This window comes from Sciurus carolinensis, chromosome 8, assembly GCF_902686445.1.
Source record: "Sciurus carolinensis chromosome 8, mSciCar1.2, whole genome shotgun sequence".
Taxonomy (NCBI): Eukaryota; Metazoa; Chordata; class Mammalia; order Rodentia; family Sciuridae; genus Sciurus; species Sciurus carolinensis.
The window spans coordinates 146,703,513-146,724,811 of NC_062220.1; the positions used below are offsets into that span (position 1 = coordinate 146,703,513).

Consider the following 21,299-nt stretch of genomic DNA (forward strand, 5'->3'; position numbering starts at 1 on the left):
GTCCCTGGAAATTTTTTTTTTTTTTTTTTGGCACTACTAGGGATTGAACCCAGGGCCTTTTATATACTGGGCAAGTGCTCTACCACTGAGTTACATTCCCAGAAAGTCGAAAGTCTCTAGAATTTTAACTTTGCCTTAGACAGGTGTACTTTTTTTGAGAATTGGCCTTAGGTATTTTTTGCCATGTATAAGTTAATATAGCTACTTGTAGCTGGGTGATCTTGCGTGCGTGCCTTTACCTAGTTATGCCTTGGCCTGCAGCCTTGTCTGGGAGTTTATAGAATTATAGGGTCTTGGGCATCTCCTAGAATCTTCTGGATCAGAATCTGTATTTTGTGGTACTGGGGATTGAACTCAGGGACACTTTACCACTGTACCACTGGGTTACATCTCCAGGCCTTTTGTTTTTTGAAGCTAGGGTCTTGCTAAATTGCCCAGGCCAGCCTCGAAAATATGATCCTTCTTCCTCAGCCTCCCTAGTGGCTGCGATTACAGGCCTGCACTACTAGTGATCAGTCAGAATCTACATTTTAATAAGATCCCAAGAACCTGGTTTATGGGTACGTTAAAAGTTGGAGAATCAAACCCAATGTGCACTGGCACACATCTGTAATCCTAGCAACTTAGGAAGCTGGGGCAGGAAGATCTCAAGTTTGAGGACAGCCTCAGCAGTTTAGTGAGAACATCAAACAAATTAGTGAGAACCTGACTCAAAGTAAAAAGGTCTGGGGATGTAGCTCAGTGGTAAAGCACCTTGGGTTCAACCCCCAGTAACAAAAAACACAAAAAATTTTAAAAAATAATAAGTAGGGGAAATTTTGCTTTAAGAGTACAGGCAGTCCCCCGCTAACTATGGTTGGACTTTGAATTTTTTGACTCTGGTGGTGGGAAAGCAGTACGCTTCCAGTGAGAAACAGCCGACACGCTACAGTGTGCTGTGTTGCTAAGCTGTGATGATTGGCAGATTAGGTGTATTAAATGCATTTTTGACCTAAAGATATTTTTGACTTATGAGGTGTTTCCTGGGGCCTAACACCACTGTAAGTCAGTGCACGTCCGCGCTGTCCAACGGGAATAATTACCGTCCTTCCATATAAGGTTGTCATGAAGAGTTAATGCACACTATGTGGTCTACAGAGGAGCACCAGCACATATTGCTACGTGACTCTTTTTTTTTTTTTTTTTGAGACAGGGTCTTACTAAGTTGCAGAGGCTGGCCTTGAACTTGTAATCCTTCTACCTCAGCTTCCCAAATTGCTGGGGTGACAGGTATGCACGGCCATGCCTGGACAGCTGCATACTGCTATGTGTTCTACTTGTGTCTCTCTGCCGTTGCTTAAGTCGTGGGACTGGTTGTCCCTAAGTGGAGCACCTTATAAAAACAGATGTGGGGCTGGAAATATAGCTCAGTGGTAGGGTCCTTGCCTCAACTTGTGAGGCCTTGGGTTCAATCCCAGCACTGAAGAAGAAAGAAAGGAAGGAAGGAAGTGAGAGAGGGAGGGAGGGAGGGAAGGAGGAAGGGGGAAACTGGGCACATTGGTACTTTCCTGTAATCCCAGTGACTCAGGAGGCTGGGGCAGGAGGATTGCTAGTTTAAGTCCAGCCTCAATAATTTAGAAAGGTAAGCAACTTAGCAATAAAAAGGTCTGGTGATGTGGCTCAGTAGAAGAGTGCCTCTGGATTCAGTTCCCAGTAACAACAACAGCAAAAAAGAATGTCTAGATTTTTATATAAAATATTTTTAAAACTACTTTTAATTGTAGATGGACTTGATAACTTATTTATTTATTTTTTTATGCGGTGCTGAAGATTGAACCCAGTGCCTCACCCATGCTAGGCAAGTGCTCTACCACTGAGCTACAACCCCAGCCCTAAAATCTTTTTTTTTTTAATTTAGAAACTCTAACAAATATTTATAGCAACTTTATTAAAAATCAACCCAAACTTGAAAGAACCCAAATGTCCCTTAACTGGCTAATGGATAAGCAAACTGTGACATACTCATGTAATGAAACTGTGCTCAGGAAAAAAAAAAGAAGAAAACTTGGATGGAACCAACATTTGACCCAGTTATCCCCGCTCCTTGGTTTATACCCAAAAGACTTAAAATCAACATACTACGGTGACAGCCACATCAATGTTCATAGCAGTTAATTCATATTAGCTAACTATGGAACCAACCTAGGGGCCCTTCAACAGATGAACGGATAAAGAAAATATGGTATATATTTATGATGGAATATTACTCAGCTTTAAAGAAGAATGAAATTCTGGCATCTGCTGGTAAATGGATGGAGTTAGAGAATATCATGCTAAGTGAATAAGCCAAACTCACAAAACCAACGGCCAAATGTTTTCTCTGATATGGCGAAAGCTAATTCACAATAAGGGGTGGGATAGGGAAGAATAAAAGCACTTTATATTAGGTAGAGGGGAGTGAAGGAGGGGAAGGGACATGGGGGAAGGAAGGACAGAGTGAAACACATTATTACCTTAAGTACATGTATGACTGCATGACCAATGTGATCCTGCAATATGTAACGTCAGAAAAATGAGAGATACGCTCCATTTATATATGATCTGTCAAAATGTATAAATGCATTCTACTGTCATGTACAACTAATTAGAACAAATAAAGTTAAAAAAATTTAAAAAAGAAAAAAAAAGGAATGAATGGCTGATATAGACAAGAGCATGGATGAACTGCAGATGCTTTATGCTGACCACAATGTAGTATCAGGGACTGGATTTACTTTCTTACTGGAAACGACGCCCCAAACAGACAATGGACATTGGTCAATGAAGGACGGTGATCCCTGAGAGACAGGAAACACGTGGATTTAGCTCTACAACTGCCCCAGCTTCCTGTCTTGAGAGTTTCCAGGCCACAGTGCATGAGGGGGGATTCCAGGTGGAGTCTGGCGGAGGCCCTGACTTGAAAGATGGGACTGAGAGTCTGGGAGGACCAAGGGCTTGACACTCTGGAGAGGAGACACCTGTACTGGCACAAGTCCAGAGGTCTGCAGTCAGCTGAAGACTGACTGACCCCTTCAAGGGAAGGCAGTGACCCCAGCCAGAATAAAGTCTGAAAAGGGTAGGGGTACACGTGCATGATGCTCACGCGCAGCAAGGAAGAGTGCTTGTACACCAGCCAGCCTGGAAAACCTGATGATTCATGGGACATCCGTCTCACCTCAGCAGTGGGAAACATGAGCTCTAGATTTGGCACTGTTTTGATTGCACTTAAAACAAGATGCACTGGGTGGTAGTGCACACCTGTAACACCAGTTACTTGGACTTGCAATCCTCCTGCCTCAGCCTCCCAAGCCTGGGATTACAGGATGTGCCCCTGCATCCTCCCATTGCCAGCTATTTTTGGGAGGCTGAGGCTGAAGTATCTCTAGTTTGAGGCCAGACTTGGCATATTAGCAAGACCTTGTCTCAAGAAACAAAGAGGACTGGGGTTGTGGCTCTGTGGTTAAGTGGTACTCCCCAAAAAACAAAAAAACAGAAACCACAACTGGGAACTGGGGAGGTAACTCAGTGGTAAAGTGCCCCTGGGTTCAATTCCCAGTACCCAAAACAAAACCAAAAACAAAATATGTTTCGGCATTCCAAAATACAAGAGAAGAAAGGAAGGAGGGAGAAAGAAAAGGAAAGCATGAAGAGGAGAAGAAAAAGGAGAGAGGAAGTACCTGAAAAGGAAAATTCATGGATTCCAGTGTCTGACATATAATCAATAATAACCAGGCATTTTATCAAGAGAAAAATAAGCCGGGTGCAGTGGAGCGCGCATGTGATCCCAGCAGCTGGGGAGTCTGAGGCAGGAGGATCGAGAGTTCAAAGCCAGCCTCAGCAATGGTGAGGTGCTAAGCAACTCAGTGAGACCCTGTCTCTAAATAAAATACAAAATAAGGCTGGGGATGTGGTTCAGTGGTTGAGTGCCCCTGAGTTCAATCCCCAGTACTCACCCTGCAAAAAGAAAAAAAAAAAAAAAAAAAAGAAGAAGAAAAATAGATTAATCAAAACCACACAGATGTTAAAATTAGCAGAGGACACTTTTAGTGTTAATTATTTTAGTTATTAATTACTGTTTCACATATTAGCAAGGTTAAGTGGAAGTATAGAAAATATAAAAAAGATCCAAGTATAACTTCTAGTTTGGATATGATTAATGGTGGATTAGGCATTAGAGAAGAAAAGATCAATGAACTAGAAGAGCCCTTAGGAAACGAACACTAGGAACTGTCCATTTTGGGTATGTGATCACATACGTAACTATATATTTATCAAAACTCATGCAACTGTACATCAAAAAGAATGATTTTATTATATATAAGTTATACTTCATGGCATGCTCGTTCCGTGCGGACCTGGTACCTCTTTTGTGAAGCGGCAGCTGAGGAGACTCTGGCACTTGCCGTGGCCCACGAAAATCCCAAGGAAGGAGTCAAGACTGAGAACAACGATCATAATAACTTGAAGGTGGGAGGGCAGGATGGTTCTGCAGTGCAGTGTAAGATGAAGGGGCAGACACCACTTAGTGAACTAATGAAAGCCTATTGGGAACGACAGGGTTTGTGGATGAGGCAGATCAGATTCTGATTTGATGGGCAGCTGATTAATGAAACAGACACACCTGCACGGTTGGAAATGGAGGATGAAGATACAATGGATGTGTTCCAGTAGCAGATAGGAGGTGTCTACTAAAAAAGGAACCTGCTACTTTACTTCAGATCTCTGTTCCTACAGACCAAGAATACATTCTTAATTAGAAAACTGCAATTTGGTTCCACCACATCCTGACTACTACAGTATAGTTTTCTCTATTCTTTCATTTTCCCCTTCCCCATTCCTTTGTTGTACATAAAGTAACTGGTGTATGTGCACAAGCACATGACATTTTTTTTAACTAAATGGCCAATTATATGTTTTGATTGACATGAAATGGAGATGGGATGGGGAAAAATGCTGGTTCTGTGAAATTATCCCCTTTCTCCATTAGTGGCATGCCCATTCAGCTCTTATCTTTATATTCCAGTAAGTTATTTTGTGCTCACTGTTTTAACAACAACAACAAAAAAAAAACCCTGAGCAACATAAAAATCCTTGCATACCTTGTTCGATTGGAGAATTTTAATGTTTTTCATTTATCATCGTAAAACCAAGGACAATTTTATAACTTTTTTGTACATAGCTGTTACATGTAGGGCAATCTGTCTTTAAGTAGGGGTAAATTACTCTTAAAAAAATAAAAAAGATTCCTAGATAGTTTTCCCTTCAAGTCAAGCGTCTTGTTGTTTAAATAAACTTCTTGTTTAAAATGAAAAGAAAAATTATACTTCATCCAATATTACAAAAAGAAACTCTTTGGAATAGGATATCTGAAATTTACTTCAAAATAATACAAAAGGCAGACAAATGGGTAGAGATGTAGATAAAATAAGATTGGTTATCAGTTGAGTGTTGAAATTGAGTGTTGGGTGCTGTTCTTTCTGTTTTTGGGTATGTCTGAAGTTTTCTCTATAAAAACAAAACACAGCCCTGGGATGTAACTCTGAGGTAGAGTATTTGCCTAACATTCCTGAGACTGTGGGCTCAATCCTTATCACTGCAAAAACAAACAAAAAAACTCATAAATACTTCAGTTTGGAGTTTTAGACTCTCTAGCATCTAAACTTTATGAGGACAGGAGTTTTTGTCTTGTTTTGGTAGTTGCTCTATCTCCAAAGCCTGAGGCAGCAACAGCCACAATGAATATTTTTAGAATAGATAAATGAGGGATTGCTCCTTTCCAGTTCTCTCTCTCTCTCTCTCTCTCTCTCTCTCTCTCTCTCTCTCTCTCTCTCTCTCCTTTCTGGTACTGGGGATTGAACCTAGGTATGCTTTACCACTGCACTATATCCCGGCCCTTTTGAATTTTTTTGTTTTGAGACACAGTCTAGCTCAGGCTGACCCCAAACTTGGGCTCTTCCTGCCTCAGCCTCCTGACTGACTGGAATTACTGCCCAGCTCAGGTTTTTTATCCCAGCATCAGATCCTGTGACGCATTTATGGAAAGACAGCAGCCAAACTTCATGAAGCCAAACTTCCTCACTCACTTGCAGTACAATAAACAGTTTCTGAATTTGATTGCCCATAGCCCACCACTGAGCTTCGGGGATGTTTGATTTATTAATTGATACAATGTTTGGGAGTCACAGATGGGAACCTTAATTCAAAGTTTATCACTAATTAGATTTTTTTTTTTTTTTTTTTTTTTTTTGTACCAGGGATGGAATCCAGGGGTGCTTAACCACTGAGCCACATCCCCAGCGCTTTTTATACTTTATTTTGAGATAGGGTCTCACTAAATTGCTTAGGGTCTTGTTAAATTTCTGAAGCTGGCTTTGAAATTGTGACCCTCCTGCCTCAGCCGCTAGGATTATAGGCGTGCAACAATGGCTAGATCTTAGGTAGATTGCATCCTTTTTCAGGGCTCAATAAGAATTTCAAGTATCTCTCTGTGTGCATATGTGCATTTTTCCCATTCAAAGTTCTTGGAGATATCTACGAACCCAAAACATTGGGAGCCTTTTCTTTTTCTTTCTATCTTCTTCTTCTTCTTCTTCTTCTTTTTTTTTTGGGGGGGGGCGGTGCTGGGTGTAATTATGCTTATTACAAGGCAAGCACTCTATCGACTGAGTTATCTCCCCAGCCCCTTCTTTCTTTTTTTGGTACTGGGATTGAACCCAGAGGGGCTTACCCACTGAACCACATCCCCAGTTCTTTTTATTTTTTATTTTGAGACAGGGTCTCGGTAAGTTAATGAGACTGGTCTTGAATTTGTAATCCTCCTGTCCCAGCCTCCAGAGTTGCTGAGATTTCAGGCCTGCACTACCACATCTGGCAACATTGTGAACCTCTGTGGTGGGTGATTTTCAATAAAGTTCATTCCTGGGCTGGGGAGATAGCTCAGTCGGTAGAGTGCTTGCCTTGCAAGCACAAGGCCATGGGTTCGATCCCCAGCACCAAAAAAAAAAAAAAAAAAAAAAAAAAGAAAAAACATTTCATTCCTTCCATTCATTCAACAAATATTTATTGAGTGTCTATAGTGGCTGAAACTCTTGGGGATTCAATGACAACCAAGGATTAGTTCCCTGAGATTTCATGGAGGTTATTCACTCAGGGAGGGAAACATATAACCAATTGGGAACAAATCACTTCATATAATAGTAACTTGCATGAAGAAAATAAAGCAGGTTCTATAGCAAGTGCCAGGGGAGGTGTGAACTTCTGGTTGTTCATGGAGGATCTTTGCTCAGAGGCGATATTATGAATTGCCTTGTGTCCCCCAGAAAGATAGAATTCTCACCTCAGAACATGACCTTATTTGGAAATGGAGTCTTTGCAGATGTGATTAGTTGAGATGCTATAATAGAGTAGATATGAAGAGAGGATACACCAAAGGCCATGTGACACAGGTCAGAGATTGGAGTGGTACAGTCCCAAGTCAAGGCACACCTAGGATTAGTAGCCACCATCATAAACAAGGAAGGATTTTTCCCAGGGACTCTGAAGAAGCAAGGCCCTGCTGACACCTTGATTTCGGACTTTCAGCCTGAAATATATGTGAGAGAAATACATTTCTATTGTTTAGGCCACCTCGTTTGCGGTACTTGAATCATCCAGTTTGTTGTTACCACAGCCCTAGGAAACTAAAGCAGGTGTCAAATGAACCGAGGCTCTGGTCATGAGAAAGAGCGGGTATAGGATGCAGAGGGAAGAGTATGCCATGCAAGGCCCGGAAGACAAAAAACAAGGGCTGGAAAGCAGGATCTGTCGTCAATGTAGGGGACCGAAAAGCCAGGCTGGGGCAGATCTTGGAACACTTTGCAGAGGAGGGAAGGAAACTGGATGAAATTAGTTTGGAGGAAGTTGTGTCCTTCAGTGAGTGAAAGAGACAGCTGTTAAGAGTCACCCAGTCTTAGAGGGCAGGAATCTAGAATGCATAGGTTGCAGTAAATAGTAATGTGAAATGACAGGTCTTCCCCGCCCTGTCCCCGACCTTGCGACATGGTCAATGTCAGCTCTGGCATTCCAGGGCACTGGCCTTGGGCCAGGTTAGCGATTAAGGGGTACTGGTGGTGGTGGTGAACTTTGATCTCTCCCAAATCTTTCTCACCCCCACCAGCCGACGCTCCCCAAACCACAACCTAAATAACATAAGTGCTGCAAAAGCAGCTTGCGGACAAACTCTGGCCCGCCCCTCCGAGAAGAGAGGGGTCCTGAAGGCGCCGAGATATCCCGAGGGGGCAGCGACAGACCCAGCTAAGACCTGCAAAATGCCTTAGTACCGGGCGGGCGCGCAGAGTGCGGGTAGGGAGCCGGGGAGCCGAGTGCGCACGCGCGGGGCCCCGCCTCTCGGGCGAGGGGGTGGGGCGGTCGCCGGGGCGGGGACCGTGACGTCAGGTGCGCGCGTGGCTCCGGCTGCGCAGGAACAGCTGGTGCCTCTGAAGGCGGCCGGCGGGCGGGCAGGCGTGGGGTGCTGGTGGCTGGCGGGGCCACGCTGCGGGAGCAGCCGCGGCCGCCGCCGCCTTGCACCACTGCACCATGTCGGGGCAGCTGGAGTGCTGCGAGCGCGAGTGGCACGAGCTGGAGGGGGAATTTCAGGAACTGCAGGTAGGGCCGGACCACCTGGTCCCGCAACCCTGCTACTTGCGGTGCAGTGTCTTCCCCTTCCCACCCGCCGAGCCCGGGAGGTGGGGCGACGGGGCCCCGGGGTGCGCCTGGCTAGCCCCTGGGCGCTGGTGGTCGGCCTGGACCAGCCCCCAACCCCCTCCCAGCGTTCCAGTTCTTTACCCTCCTGGGGCGCCCTGTCGAAGCCCCTATTCTCCCGCCCTCTCACCCGCTCTTTGCTCTGCGCACCTTATTCGCTGCAGAAAGTTGGTCTGTGGCCTCCGAGGGCAAATTCCAGGTTGTGTCCATGTGGATCAAGACTGAGGGGGCCGGGTAGTGCTAGGGTTCAAAGAGGACAGCCCAGCACCCACCGCCGCAGGGGTCTCCCCCGATGCCACCCACCATATCTGCTTTCGGCACTCGACCACCCCTCTCCCGCTGGCAGGGCAGCTCTCTCTTCTGCTGCTCCATTTTGGGACATGTGCTTAGGAGCAGTTCACCTTGAACCCCCAGACTGTGCTTGGGGATTAGGGATCCCCATTTCCGTCTTTGGGAACTCTTGTGTGGCGCCTGCCCTCTCTAGGCTGCTGCAGGTTGAGTGTGTGTTGTGGTTGGCACCTGTCAGTTCTGACAGCTGGGTTGCCTCACCCAGCCTCACCCTTTTGGCCCAGAGCTGTACCCCAGGTGGGACTAGGGCGCTTGTGTGATGTGTCCCTTGAGAGAACAACATTGCTGTCAGGGGTCCCAGCAGGAGCTTTGTTCCCGATAGAGGCCTCAGCTACCCACTTGGATGACTAGAGAGCCTTAGGAACCCTTGGTGATTGACCAAGAGGGACGCAGGGACTGTTTTTAATGTTCCCTCTCCAGCCACAGGACTGTTTTCCCAGGGGCTTATGCTCTGTTTGCATGAAATCACACCACACCCCCTGCCCTTCTCCCCTCCTCTCTTCAGTTGGAGCATCTTCCCTGTCCATGTAGCTATTGTCTGTAGTTGGGTTGTCTTAGTGTCCAGAGGAGGGAAGAGGAGGTGGCCAAGGGTGTCTGTGATGTCTCTCTAAACATGAGACTGTAGGTCCTGATGAATGGCTATGGGGTGCTGGGGAGCCTGGGCAGGAAATGAGGTGCCGTTTCAGCCACGGACAGAGGGTAAGGTACCCAGCATGGTCTTCCAGCAAATGTGGATTCATGCCTTCTTCAGCTTGGCGCCTTCACCTTCAGGTCTAGAGCTTGTGTCCCTTTTTGTTCCACCTTCATGGAGAAGACTAATTCTTTTTCTTCTTCTTCTTCTTCTTTTTTTTTTTTTTTTGAGATTGGTTCTTACTATATTGCCCAGTCTGGCCTTGAACTCTTGGGCATCCCACCTCAACTTCCTGAGTAGGTGGGACTACAGGTACATGCCACCGTACCCAGCTCCACAAGAACAACTACTACTTTTTTTTTTTTTTTTTTTCACTCTGAATTGAACTCAGGACACTCTACCACCAAGCTACATACCTGGCCCTTTTTATTTTTTATTTTGAGGCAGGGTCTTGCTAAGTTGCTGAGGCTGGCCTCTAACTTGCGATCCTCCTGCCTCAGCCTCCGAGGCACTGGTATTATAGGCATGCACCACCACGCCTGGCTCCCTCAGCCATGTCTTAAGGCTTTGTCTCACTGGGCTCTGAACTCATGTCCTGCTGTGGAGCCACAGAGTAGTTCTTAGGGTCAGGAGCAGAAAAGAAGAAGAGGTATGCTGTGTGAAGCTTCTGTTGTTGATAATTCCTTTCCCTTGCCCTGCCTCAGACTAGGAGGGGGAGGAGGAGGAGGAGCCTTACCCTTCAGAGCTATGCAATTATTGCAATTAACAGCAATTAGAAAGCAAGTCTTGGCAGGCAGAGATTGCAAAGGAGTCCTTTGATTTGTTGTTATGTTCCTTTTGATGTCTTAGATGCTCAGGTGTGTCAGGGACAGAGGAATTGGGAACTGAGTCTGGAGTTCTTCCCTTGGTGTACAGCAAGTGTTGTAGTGAAGAGTGACATCGTTCAGTTCTTTAGAGATGGTAGACTGGGTCCTACTTTGGGGAAGAGGGACTCTGCTGGTTGCAGGCTTTGGTGGTCAACTGGTGACAGATGGCCTCCTGGGGGTCAAGAACATTGATCGGCCAGGCACGGTGGAGCATACCTGTAATCCCAGCAGCTTGGGAGGCTGAGGCAGAAAGACTGAGAGTTCAAGGCCAGCCTCAGCAATTTATAGAGGTCCTAAGCAACTCAGTGAGACCCTGTCTCAAAATAAAAAAGGGTTGGGGATGTGGCTCAGTGGTTGAACACCCTGGGTTCAATCCCTGGTACTACAAAAAAGTCACTGGAGCAAAAACACCATTTACATCTTCAGTTCACAGATGAGGAAGCTGAAGCTTGGACATGCTCCTTGACTGAGCTGAGCTCACACAGCTATTTGGTGGTAAAAGTGGCGCTAGAACTTAGTTCTGAAATGTTGGGAGGCTCCTCTCTGTCTTCTCTACTTGGGAGATCTCTGCACCTGTGGTCTGAAAGTCCCTGGAGCTCTGCATGTGATGAGTCGGTGTGTGTGAGTGTGCTGGAGAGAGGCTCTAACCTGAGACTGTGGTTGAGGAACAAGGAGGTAACGCAGGGAGGGGTCGGGGGAAGGCTGCAACTAAGAAGGTCAACAATACAAAGGACTTTTTTTTTGCACCAGAATATCCTGACCGGTTCAGATTTTCCTACATCTGCCTGAGAATCTGGGATTTTGGGGTTTCATATTTGCCTCTATTTGATTTGGGGATCTTTGTGTTTTCTCTCTCTCTCTCTCTCTCTCTCTTTGAAATGAAGGAAAGAGGAAGCCCAGTTCTCAGACTCTGGAGGATTTGAAAGGTCTTTGGAACTCCCCCTCCTCCACAGAAAGCCCCAGCACAGTGTGGGACTTTCTAGAGAATCAGTTTTCTTCAGACTTGATTTGCATCTGTCAGGGCCTTACTGGACTCCAGGGAAAGTTGTCACCATGATGACATAGTTTTTGGGCAGTTGGGTTTTGGCCAGTCTGGTGAATTGATTATCAGTCTGAGAATCTGGCCCCCTGACCTGTGGTGTGACCACAGAAGGTCACCTACAGACACGTGACAGGTGATTTGATGAGCAGTTCCTGCCTTATATCCCTGGAAACCTGACCTGTCCCTTCTGGCTCAGGAAGGAGGTAGTCCAAAGTAGCCTTTCCTGAATCCTGACCTCACAGGGTGACAGGGACCTTGTAGGCCATTGTAAAGATTCTGACTTTCACTGACAGTGAAGTTGGCGTCTCTCTGGCTGCTGTGTATAGAATACAGAGGGAGGGGCCGGGGGTTACAGCAGTGGTAGAGTGCTTGCCTAGCACACCTGAGGCCCCGGGTTCAATTCCCAGCACTACCAAAAATTTTAAAAAGTAATAAAAATACAGGGAGGTGGGCTAGAAGCAGGAGGGTCAGTACTATCTCATCAAAGCCTCATAAAACAGATCCTGTTACACCATTTTACAGAGGATAAATTGGTTACCTATGGTCACCTGGCTTGTAAATGCTGGAGCCAGGATCTGAGCATGGACTGCTGAACACCAGCGTGTGCTCTTAACCACTAGCAGAGGCACAGGTGCTCTTTTCTTAACTTTTGTTTTCTTCCATCTTGGGTTTCCTCTTTTTGAATTTTATTTTATTTTTTTGATTCATTGTACACAAATGGGATACAACTTTTCATTTCTCTGGTTGGACATGAAGTAGAGTCACACCACGTGCGTAATCATACATGTACACAATCATACATGTAATGATGTTTGTCTCATTCCATTATCTTTCCTTCCCCCCGCCCCCTCCCCACCCCTCATTTCCCTCTAGATAATCCGTCCTTCTTCCATGCTTCCCTTACCCACTCCCCTGGCCCTGTTATGTATCAGCATCCACTTGTCAGAGAAAACATTCGACCTTTGGTTTTTTGGGATTAGCTTATTTCACTTAGCATGATATTCTCCAACTCCATCCACTTACCTGCAAATGCCATAATTTTATTCTTCTTTATAACTGAGTATTGGGTTCCATCTTGTGGCCATTTTTGTTAGAAACACATGGTGCAGAAAGAACATTGGACAGGATTGAAGTCCTGGCTCTGCCACTGTCCAGTATCTGACCTACGGCAAGACACCTCCCTGAGTTTGAGTTTCTCTATCTACAAAGCAAAGGCTGGCAATAATTCAGTGACAACAGTGGATAGCAAACCATGTGATACTTGGATTATTTTATTTAATCTGAACAATAACCTTCCCTGTTTTATAGATAAAGAGACTGAGGCTGAGATGTTAAGCACCTTAAAAATCATGGAGCCAGAATTTGAGCCTAGGCTTGTGTTTGACTCAGATGCTTTTTGTGTTCCCACACAGTGGGTCAAAAAATATCTGGAGACTCCTAGGTCTAGAAGAAAACTTGAACTTGCTGAGTCTCTTTTCATTTGTGTGGAGTTCTTACACATTCACTGGTCAGGACTTTAGTTACAAGTGACAGAAACCCAGTTCAACTGGTTTTAAGCCAAAAAAGGAGTTTTATTGGCTCATGTATTGGGAAGTCAGCTGGCAAATGGTTTCCTGCAAGGCTAGACCAGATGATCTGTGTGTGTCTCTCTTTGTCAGCTTTATTTTCAGGTACTCTCTTCCATGTTCTGGCAAAGATGGCCACTGGTAGCCCCTGACTGATGTCCACCAACATGGCGAAGCTGGTAGACACAGAGCCTCTTCCCCCAACCTCCTTTAGTTCTAGTAAAAATCCCAGGACCGATTCTCATTGACCCAGCTTGGGTCATGTGATTATCCCTTAATTAATTGGTCTCTGTGGCAAGAAGTGGCCAAGCTGTGGTCACATGTCTACCTCTGGAACCTAGGAGTGGGATCCCAGAATTACCTGGGATGAGTGTGTGTGTGTGTGTGTGTGGGGGGGGGTGTATTTCCATGAAGGAAAATCAAAATACTGAAAGTAAAAACCAGAGATGCTGGACAAGCATCTCTTTTTGGTGGGGGGACATGTAATAGAATTTGTTTATGATCCCCAAACTGTGTGCCAAGGCACCCTCAAGGTGCTACAGCCAGCTCATAGGGGCACTATAGGATAATTTAAGTTTTCAGGGGCTGCACAATGACTTGTTAGACACCACTTAACGTGCTACCTTTGGAACATTTCACAGTTGCACATTAGATCACATTCCATTCTCTTTTTTTTAATATTCTGTTTTAGTCATAGGTGGACACATTACCTTTATTTATTGTTTTTTATGTGGTGCTGAGGATTGAACCCAGGACCTGATGCATGCTGGGTGAGCTCCAAGCCCAGCCCACTCCATTCTTTTTGATGACATTACATCTTTGTAACAGCACGTGACCTATTGTACAGACCTGTTTCCCAGCCTTTTCACTGTAGAGGAAACTGAGGCACAAAGAGATTATACAACTTGACTGCTACTAAGTGTCAGGCTCTGGTTTGAACTCAGTGGTCTGACTACAGAACCTAACCACGTAACCATTAGGCTGTCCTGCCTCTGACATCCGGGTATACACCCCCACTTACTGCTCCTAGAACACCTATTGATCCTGGCTGATGACTCAGACCCTTTCCCAGTACAGAATCAATACCCTTCATGTGAAGTCAACTTGCCATCCTTGGTAATGTTTCTATGGTGACAGGTCCTAGTTAAACCTATTGGAAGATGATTTCTTAGAAAGCAAACTGTATAAAAGTCATCTCATGAAAGTTCCCTACCAGCAGAAGGCAGGTCAGGGGACACCATGGTTATGCTGTGGTTTTCCAGATTGCCACCCTCTGACACTCCTCCGTCAGAGCCCTGTCTATAGATGCCACGAGATGCCCGTCTGGCGATTCTTACAAGAAATGTTGACTCTGGAGGTCTGATTCCCAAGTCGTGGATCTCATGACTCAGCCTCTTTGTTGAGAAGGTGCCGCCAGATGTTTCACAGCCAGGCTGGGACCTGAAGTCATTAACCTCATCTTCCCTCTGGGGTGGAGTGTGGAATGTCAGAGGACAGGAGAAGTGGCAGAGCTCCCGGCGTCTCTGTTGGAAACCTGTTTGTTTGTGTTTCCTACATGTGGAGAATGGTAATTAAACATGCAGAAAAGATGCGAGGGACATCCTGGCTCCCAGAACTGATATCAGCACAACTCTGTTTTTTTTTTCCCTAATCCAAACGGAATCCTATCTACTTTATAACTAATATATAGCCATACAATTAAAAACTCTAATAGCAGATCTGTACAATAATTTTTATAACTGAACATGCAGAGTAATCCATAGAATAAACTGGAGCTAGATATATTGAAGTTGAGCAGAACGTTGCAGTTGCAGACAGGTGTGTACAGTATGCTTTTTATAATAAAGGTAAAATTGTTCAAAATAGTAGCATGAGCCAGGAAGGGTGGTGCACATCTGTAATCCCAGTGATGTTGGGAGGCGGAGGCAGGAGGATCACAAGTTAGAGGCCAGCCTCAGCAATATAGCAAGACCCTGTCTCAAAATAAAAGAGGGCTGGGGGTGTAACTCAGTGAAAGGTAAAGTGATCCTGGATTCAAACCCCCAGCACACCCCCCCCCCAAAAAAAAAAAGGAAAAGAAAAGCCAAAACAAAACAAAAAGCAACTATGTTTTTATTTAATGATACATATGTATGTTGTGTAAGTGTAAAGACTTCAGGGGAACCTTACAGACCAGCTTTAGTGTAGCAGGGCCCTGGCAGGAAGCAAATCATTCTGTCAGAAGCATCTTACTGAAAAGAAGGGGCAATTTTCAGAGGTGTGGGCAGTTTAATGGGGAGGTTCCTGTAGTGGGCCACAGTAGGGAGCCTTTACTTGTCCTGTCCCTAAGGGGAGAGCACTGGGAAGGTGGTCATCTGAGCTGGCCATTGCTTGTTGTGGGGAAGAGAAGCTGTAGTCAAGAGCTGTAGTGACTGAAGGATGTGGCAGACCAAGGAGCCAAATTCTCCAGCTCTCTCCTCTTACCTTCCTGTCCTCTGTGGGGACTCCCATTGGCTAACGTCAGCTCAGGGGCAGAGCAGGAGCCGTTGGGGAGGTGTGGGGTACAGCAGTGGGAATGTGACTCAATGGTAGAGCACTTACTTGGCAAGCACAAGGCCCCGGGTTCAATCCCCAGCACTGCAAAAAACCAAAACAAAACCCCATTCACCCTTTTGTGACTGGAGGATGGGAAGACTGTCTAGGGTCTTTCACCCCCTTTGCTCTACTATTACTTAAGGGTGAGAAGGTAGGTGTTAATTATGGAACTGTCTTTTTTTGTATGCCTGAAATATTTCATAAAAAAATGAGCAGTAGACTAAAAAGATTATAAAGAAAAATAACTCTAGACTCAGTGTCAGTCATTTGTGGATTAGGACCACAGGAACATCATTTATGGCAGAATCAAGTCGTGTATTAAGATTATGTTTTCAGCTGGGCGTTGGTGGTGCACGCCTATAATCCCAGCAGCTTGGGAGGCTGAGGCAGGAGGATCTCGAGTTTAAAGCCAGCCTCAGCATTGGCAGGCGCTAAGCAGTTCAGTGAGCCCCTGTCTTTAAATAAAATACAAAATAGGGCTGGGGAGGTGGCTCAGTGGTCAAGTGCCCCTGAGTTCAATCCCAGGTACAAAAAAAAAAAAAAAAAAAAAAAAAAAGTATGTTTTCACTCTTGGAAAACTAAACTTGCTAGCATTTGATTCTTCGCTGGATGTTGTTTTCTTTCTAGTTAACCCCTCTACCCCCTGGCTCCATCTTTGGGTGTTCTATCAAGTGTTTGTTTGTTTGGATTGGCCTTGAACTAGGCATTTGGGGGACTGGGGCTTGCTTTGGGCCACAGAATGGAGTCCTTTCCTCCTCAGCTGCTTGTCTGCCCTGTGCCCCCAGCACTCTTGGTTATTTTTAGAGGTAGCAACTGGAAGTGGGAGTCAATCACATTTAATAAGCTGGTTTACCAAGCAAATGGCTCTGTCTGCAGAGAGCTGACTCCCAGTTTGGGGTGAGTGTCTCCAGTGGTCCAGTTCACTGCTGCCAAGCTTAGGAATAAAAATAGCAGTTCAGCAGTTTGGCATTTTCTTTAATTTTTTTTTTTAATTGGTACTTGGGGCATTTTACCACTGAGCTACATTTCTACTCCTTCTTTAATTTTTTATTTTGAGACAGGGTCTTGCTAAGTTGCTGAGGCTGGCCTCAAACTTGTGATCCTCCTGTCTCAGCCTCCCAAGTCACTTGGATTACAGGTGTGTGCCTCCACACCAAGTTAGAAATTTACTGTACAGACCAGCAATTCTCCTTTTAGGTATCTACCCAATAGAAATGAAAATACATGTCTACACAAAACTTGTACATGAATGTGCATAGCAGCATTATTCACAATAAACCAAAAGTGGAAATAAGCCAAATGTCCAAAAACCGGTTTATCTGTATCACATTTTTATCGCTGACTAGTCATAAAAAAATGCTGATATATTCTATCACATAGATAAACCTCAAAAATTTATGCTAAGTCAGAGAAACCAGATGCAGAAACCATATATTATAATGATTCCAATTACATGAGATATCTAGAGAAGATACATTTATAGAGGCAGAAAGAAGATTTGTGGTTGCCAGGGGCTGGGCAGGAGAGGAAACAGGGAATGACTGCTAATAGATATTCTGGATCTTATTGGGTGATGACGTGAATGTTCCCACACTAGCTGTGGTGATGGTTGTCCAAGTTGGTAAATGCATAAGTCACTGAATTGTGCATGTCACGTGGGTGAATTTATGGTATATAAATTATCCATCCATGAAGTTGTTTAAAATAATTCTTTAGGGTCTTCATTTGGTAGAAAAAAACCCATGTTGGGTGTTCAAAGATCTGTATTTTTTTTTTTTTTTTTTTTGGGTGCTGGGGATCGAACCCAGGGCCTTGTGCTTACAAGGCAAGCACTCTACCGACTGAGCTATCTCCCAGCCCCAAAGATCTGTATTTTTGCATGTCTGTTTAGTTGCTGGCTTGATGAAGAGATCATTCAGCAAAGCTGCAGGTCGTCGGTTTGGGTGTCTTTAAGTGCTAGTGCCCTGCGCAAGAGGTGGTAGTTAATACTGACTCCAGTGATCATAGCTTCTCTTCTTAACTAGCATGGTAAACTTCGCCCAGAAGGAAACCTCCCTTCTTCGCCCTCTTCCTCTGGATTCTGACACTTGCCTCTGCAGTGGAGACTCCCAACGCAAACTGGCAAAGCGCCATGGAACAGAATGGCATCTGCCTCTGCGATGGGGGAGTCGAGGTGCGCTGCCTTCAGACGGAAGCCGATTCAGGGCTCCAGTAAAACCATTAGGCTCAGCCTTCACCTCCCTCACAGCCTCATTTTCCTAGGTTGGATTCATTCTCAGGCAAGGTCCACAAATGTTGGCAAGACAGCTCCATCATGAGCTCTGGCCTCTAGCTTGCCACCTTCAAAACTACTGGGGCCAGAGCTTCTTTCTCTCTGCAGTGCTCACTCAAGCCCTGTACTGACTTTCCTTGGTTAGGAATGTCGATACTTGAGGCAGCCAGTTGGGTCGGGAGGCTGATGGGCTGGTTGGCCAGACCCGGGCTGTCCCTTCCTCTGGAGCCTGGGAGAGGGCCAACCCCTCCTAGCTGGATCTTGTGGACAGAGTGTAGGGAGAGATGGATCTCCAAAGAAACTGGGGATCTAACCCAGAAGAGGAATCGCTGCCTGGTTAGCAAAAAACAACAGAAGGCCTCCATCTGGCCTGCTGGTTCTATCTGAGGAGGGCAGGGTTGTTTGGATGAGAGGCGGCCGTGGATTGCCTCCGTCGGCTCATCTGCTTCTGGGAAAAGCAGCTCACAGCACAGGTCCAAATGAGGGGGTGACGGAGACACCCTGGGTGCAGAGGGAAGACAGGAAGAGCGTCATCTCTACCTGCTAGGAATGTCCACGGCCACATCGAGACGGTTAAAAGATGGTGCCGCCAGCCGGGCGCCGTGGCACATGCCGCATTCCTAGCTGCTCAGGAGGTTAAGCTGGTGGATCACAGGTTCAAGGCGAGCCTGGGGAACTCAGGAAGACCTTGTCTCAAAATAAAGAAAGGAGGGGCTGGGGATGTAGTTCAGAGGTAGAGCATGAACAAAGCCCTAGGTTCAGTCCCATGCACTGGAAAACAAAAACAAAAACTAACTAAAATAAACTGTGCAGCCTCTGTGGAAAACAGTATTGTGATTGCTCAAAAATTATGTGTAGGGGCTGGGGTTGTGGCTCAGTGGTAGAGCGCTTGCCTAGCTTGTGTGAGGCCCTGGGTTTGATTCTCAGCACCACAGATAAATAAAAGAATACAATAAAGGTCTATCAACATCTAAAAATTTTTTTAAAAAATTAAGTATAGGGCTGGGGAGGTAGCTCAGTTGGTAGAGTGCTTGCCTCACATGCACAAGGTCCTGGGTTCAGTCCCCAGCACCATACATACACACAAAAAATTAAGTATAGAATTACCATACGATCCAGCATTCTTACTCCTGAGTGTATATCTTAAAGAATTAAAAGCAGGATCTTGAAAAAAAAAGTATACATCCACACTCAGCAGCATTAGTCATGATAGCCCAAAGTGGAAGCAACCCAAGGGTCCATCAGTGTGATGGGACATGATTCAGACTTAAGAAGGAAGGAAATTCTGATACACACTGCAGCATGGTGCACCTTGAACACATTATGCCAAGTGTAAATGAACCGGTCACAAAGGATAAATGTTGCTGGATTCCTCTCACGGGGTGACCCTGGAGTAGGCAGATTCAGAGAGACAGACCCTAGAATAGCGGTTGCTGGGGACTGGAGAAGGGGCAGTGGGCGGATCGGTTTGTTGTTTCTGTTTCACGGGGAGACAAGTTCCGGAGCTAGATGGTTGTACAACAGTGTGAACATACTTGATGTCACGGTTCACGTACGATGGTTAAGATGGCAAATTCTGTGTGTTTCATCACAATTAAAGACATGGAGAGCTGGCGTGAGGGTGCATGCCTGTAATCTCAGCAACTCAGGCGGCTGAGGCAGGCAGATGGCAAATTGAGGCCAGCCTCAGCAGTTTAGCAAGGCCTTAAGCAACTGAGTGGGACCCTGTCTCAAAATAAAAAGAGCCACGGATGTAGCTCATTGGTTGAGCGTCTCTGGGTTCAATCTCCAGTACAAAAAAATAGATATGTATAGTAGAGACAGCTGTCTGGAAAAAAGGATTCCGAGAAATGAACTTTTTCTTCTGCTTGGGTGAAATCTGCGAAGACTTGGTATAGGTGAGGAGTACCCTAGGGACAGTGTGTCATATAAAGGTCCTTGTTTCTGACTCCCCCACCCCAATTTGCCCTCTTTATGGCTGACAAATTCTGAGCCTTGGAGCCTGGTCACTTGGAGTGACCAGGTCTGTGACCCAGGTGTGTGGTCTCCAGGATGGGATCTCCCTGGGAAGCGGAGACGCTGGCCTATGCAGAGCCAGACAACTGCAGGGGAGTAGGAATGACCCCATTTGCCAGAGGACAAAGTTATGGGAAGGCCTGTGGACTTTCTGTCCCTATCCAGTCTAATGCCTTGGGGTTTGAGCTGAAAATATTGCTAGTGGAACATTAGAAAAACACCTGGGAAAAATTAAATGGCAATGGCCTTGAGCGTTGGTGAGGTATGTACAGCTGTCACTTGCCGTGGGAGGGAGCAGACATTGGTATAGCCAGCCATGGGGGCAGTTAGTTAAGAGCTGTTGAAACTACAACAAGCCTGTGCTCTCTGGCCCAAGAATTCCACTTCTTTTCCCCAGAGAGCATCTTCCCCAGGGAGATACTTGCTTGTATGCCCAGAGAAGCTACTCGAGGATATTAGTCAGTGTTGTGCTGTTGGTGAGGGTCGGGAGCCCAGCAACAACCTAAACATCCAACAGTGGGGGAATGACAAAATAAGCTGTAGTAGGCCCGTAGCTCGAAATAAGAGTGAAGAATGTGCTTTAGGGCATAAGCTATTCTGTTGTAACAGTGATCCCAAAGTAAAATCACTTTTAGGAGGTAGTGTATTTCTTTCTTTCTTTCTTTTTATTTATTTATTTTTTTGGTACCGGGGATTGAACTCAGGGGCACTCAACCACTGAGCCACATCCCCAGCCCTATTTTGTATTTTATTTAGAGACAGGGTCTCACTGAGCTGCTTAGCGCCTCATCATTGCTGAGGCTGGCTTTGAGCTTACAATCCTAATGCCTCAGCCTCCCAGCCACTGGGATTACAGGCGGGTACCACCGTGCCCGACTTCTTTTCTTTCTTTTTTACATGATAGCGTAGAGGAAGGTGAGGTGCAGGTGAGTGAGGTTTCAGTTATCTGTTGCCTTATCAAATTCATTGATTTTTGTGGGTCAGGGATTTAGGCAGGGCATAGTAGGGATGCTTGGCTGTGCTTTATGACATCTGGGGTCTTAGTGGGGAAGACCTGAAAGTCTGGGAAAAACTCACCTGGCTGGGGCTGGAATCCTCTGGAGGTTTTACGCCCACGTCTGACACCTGGGCTTCCATGACGGGAAGATTTGTCTTAGTATCATTGATTGGAGTGTCCACACGTGGCTTCTCTATACTGAAAGGGCTTCCACATGTCATGATAGGCTCA

General features: G+C 45.7%; 1 protein-coding gene across 1 annotated transcript in view; it reads left to right on the forward strand.

The window, feature by feature from the left end:
- The first annotated feature begins 8,462 nt into the window (after window positions 1-8,462).
- Window positions 8,463-21,299, forward strand: part of Tmem120b (transmembrane protein 120B) — a 43,280-nt gene continuing 30,443 nt past the window's right edge. Inside the window, 1 exon segment of the mRNA XM_047560649.1 lies at window positions 8,463-8,661. Coding sequence (XP_047416605.1) covers window positions 8,593-8,661 — 69 coding nt within the window. The 5' untranslated portion in view covers window positions 8,463-8,592.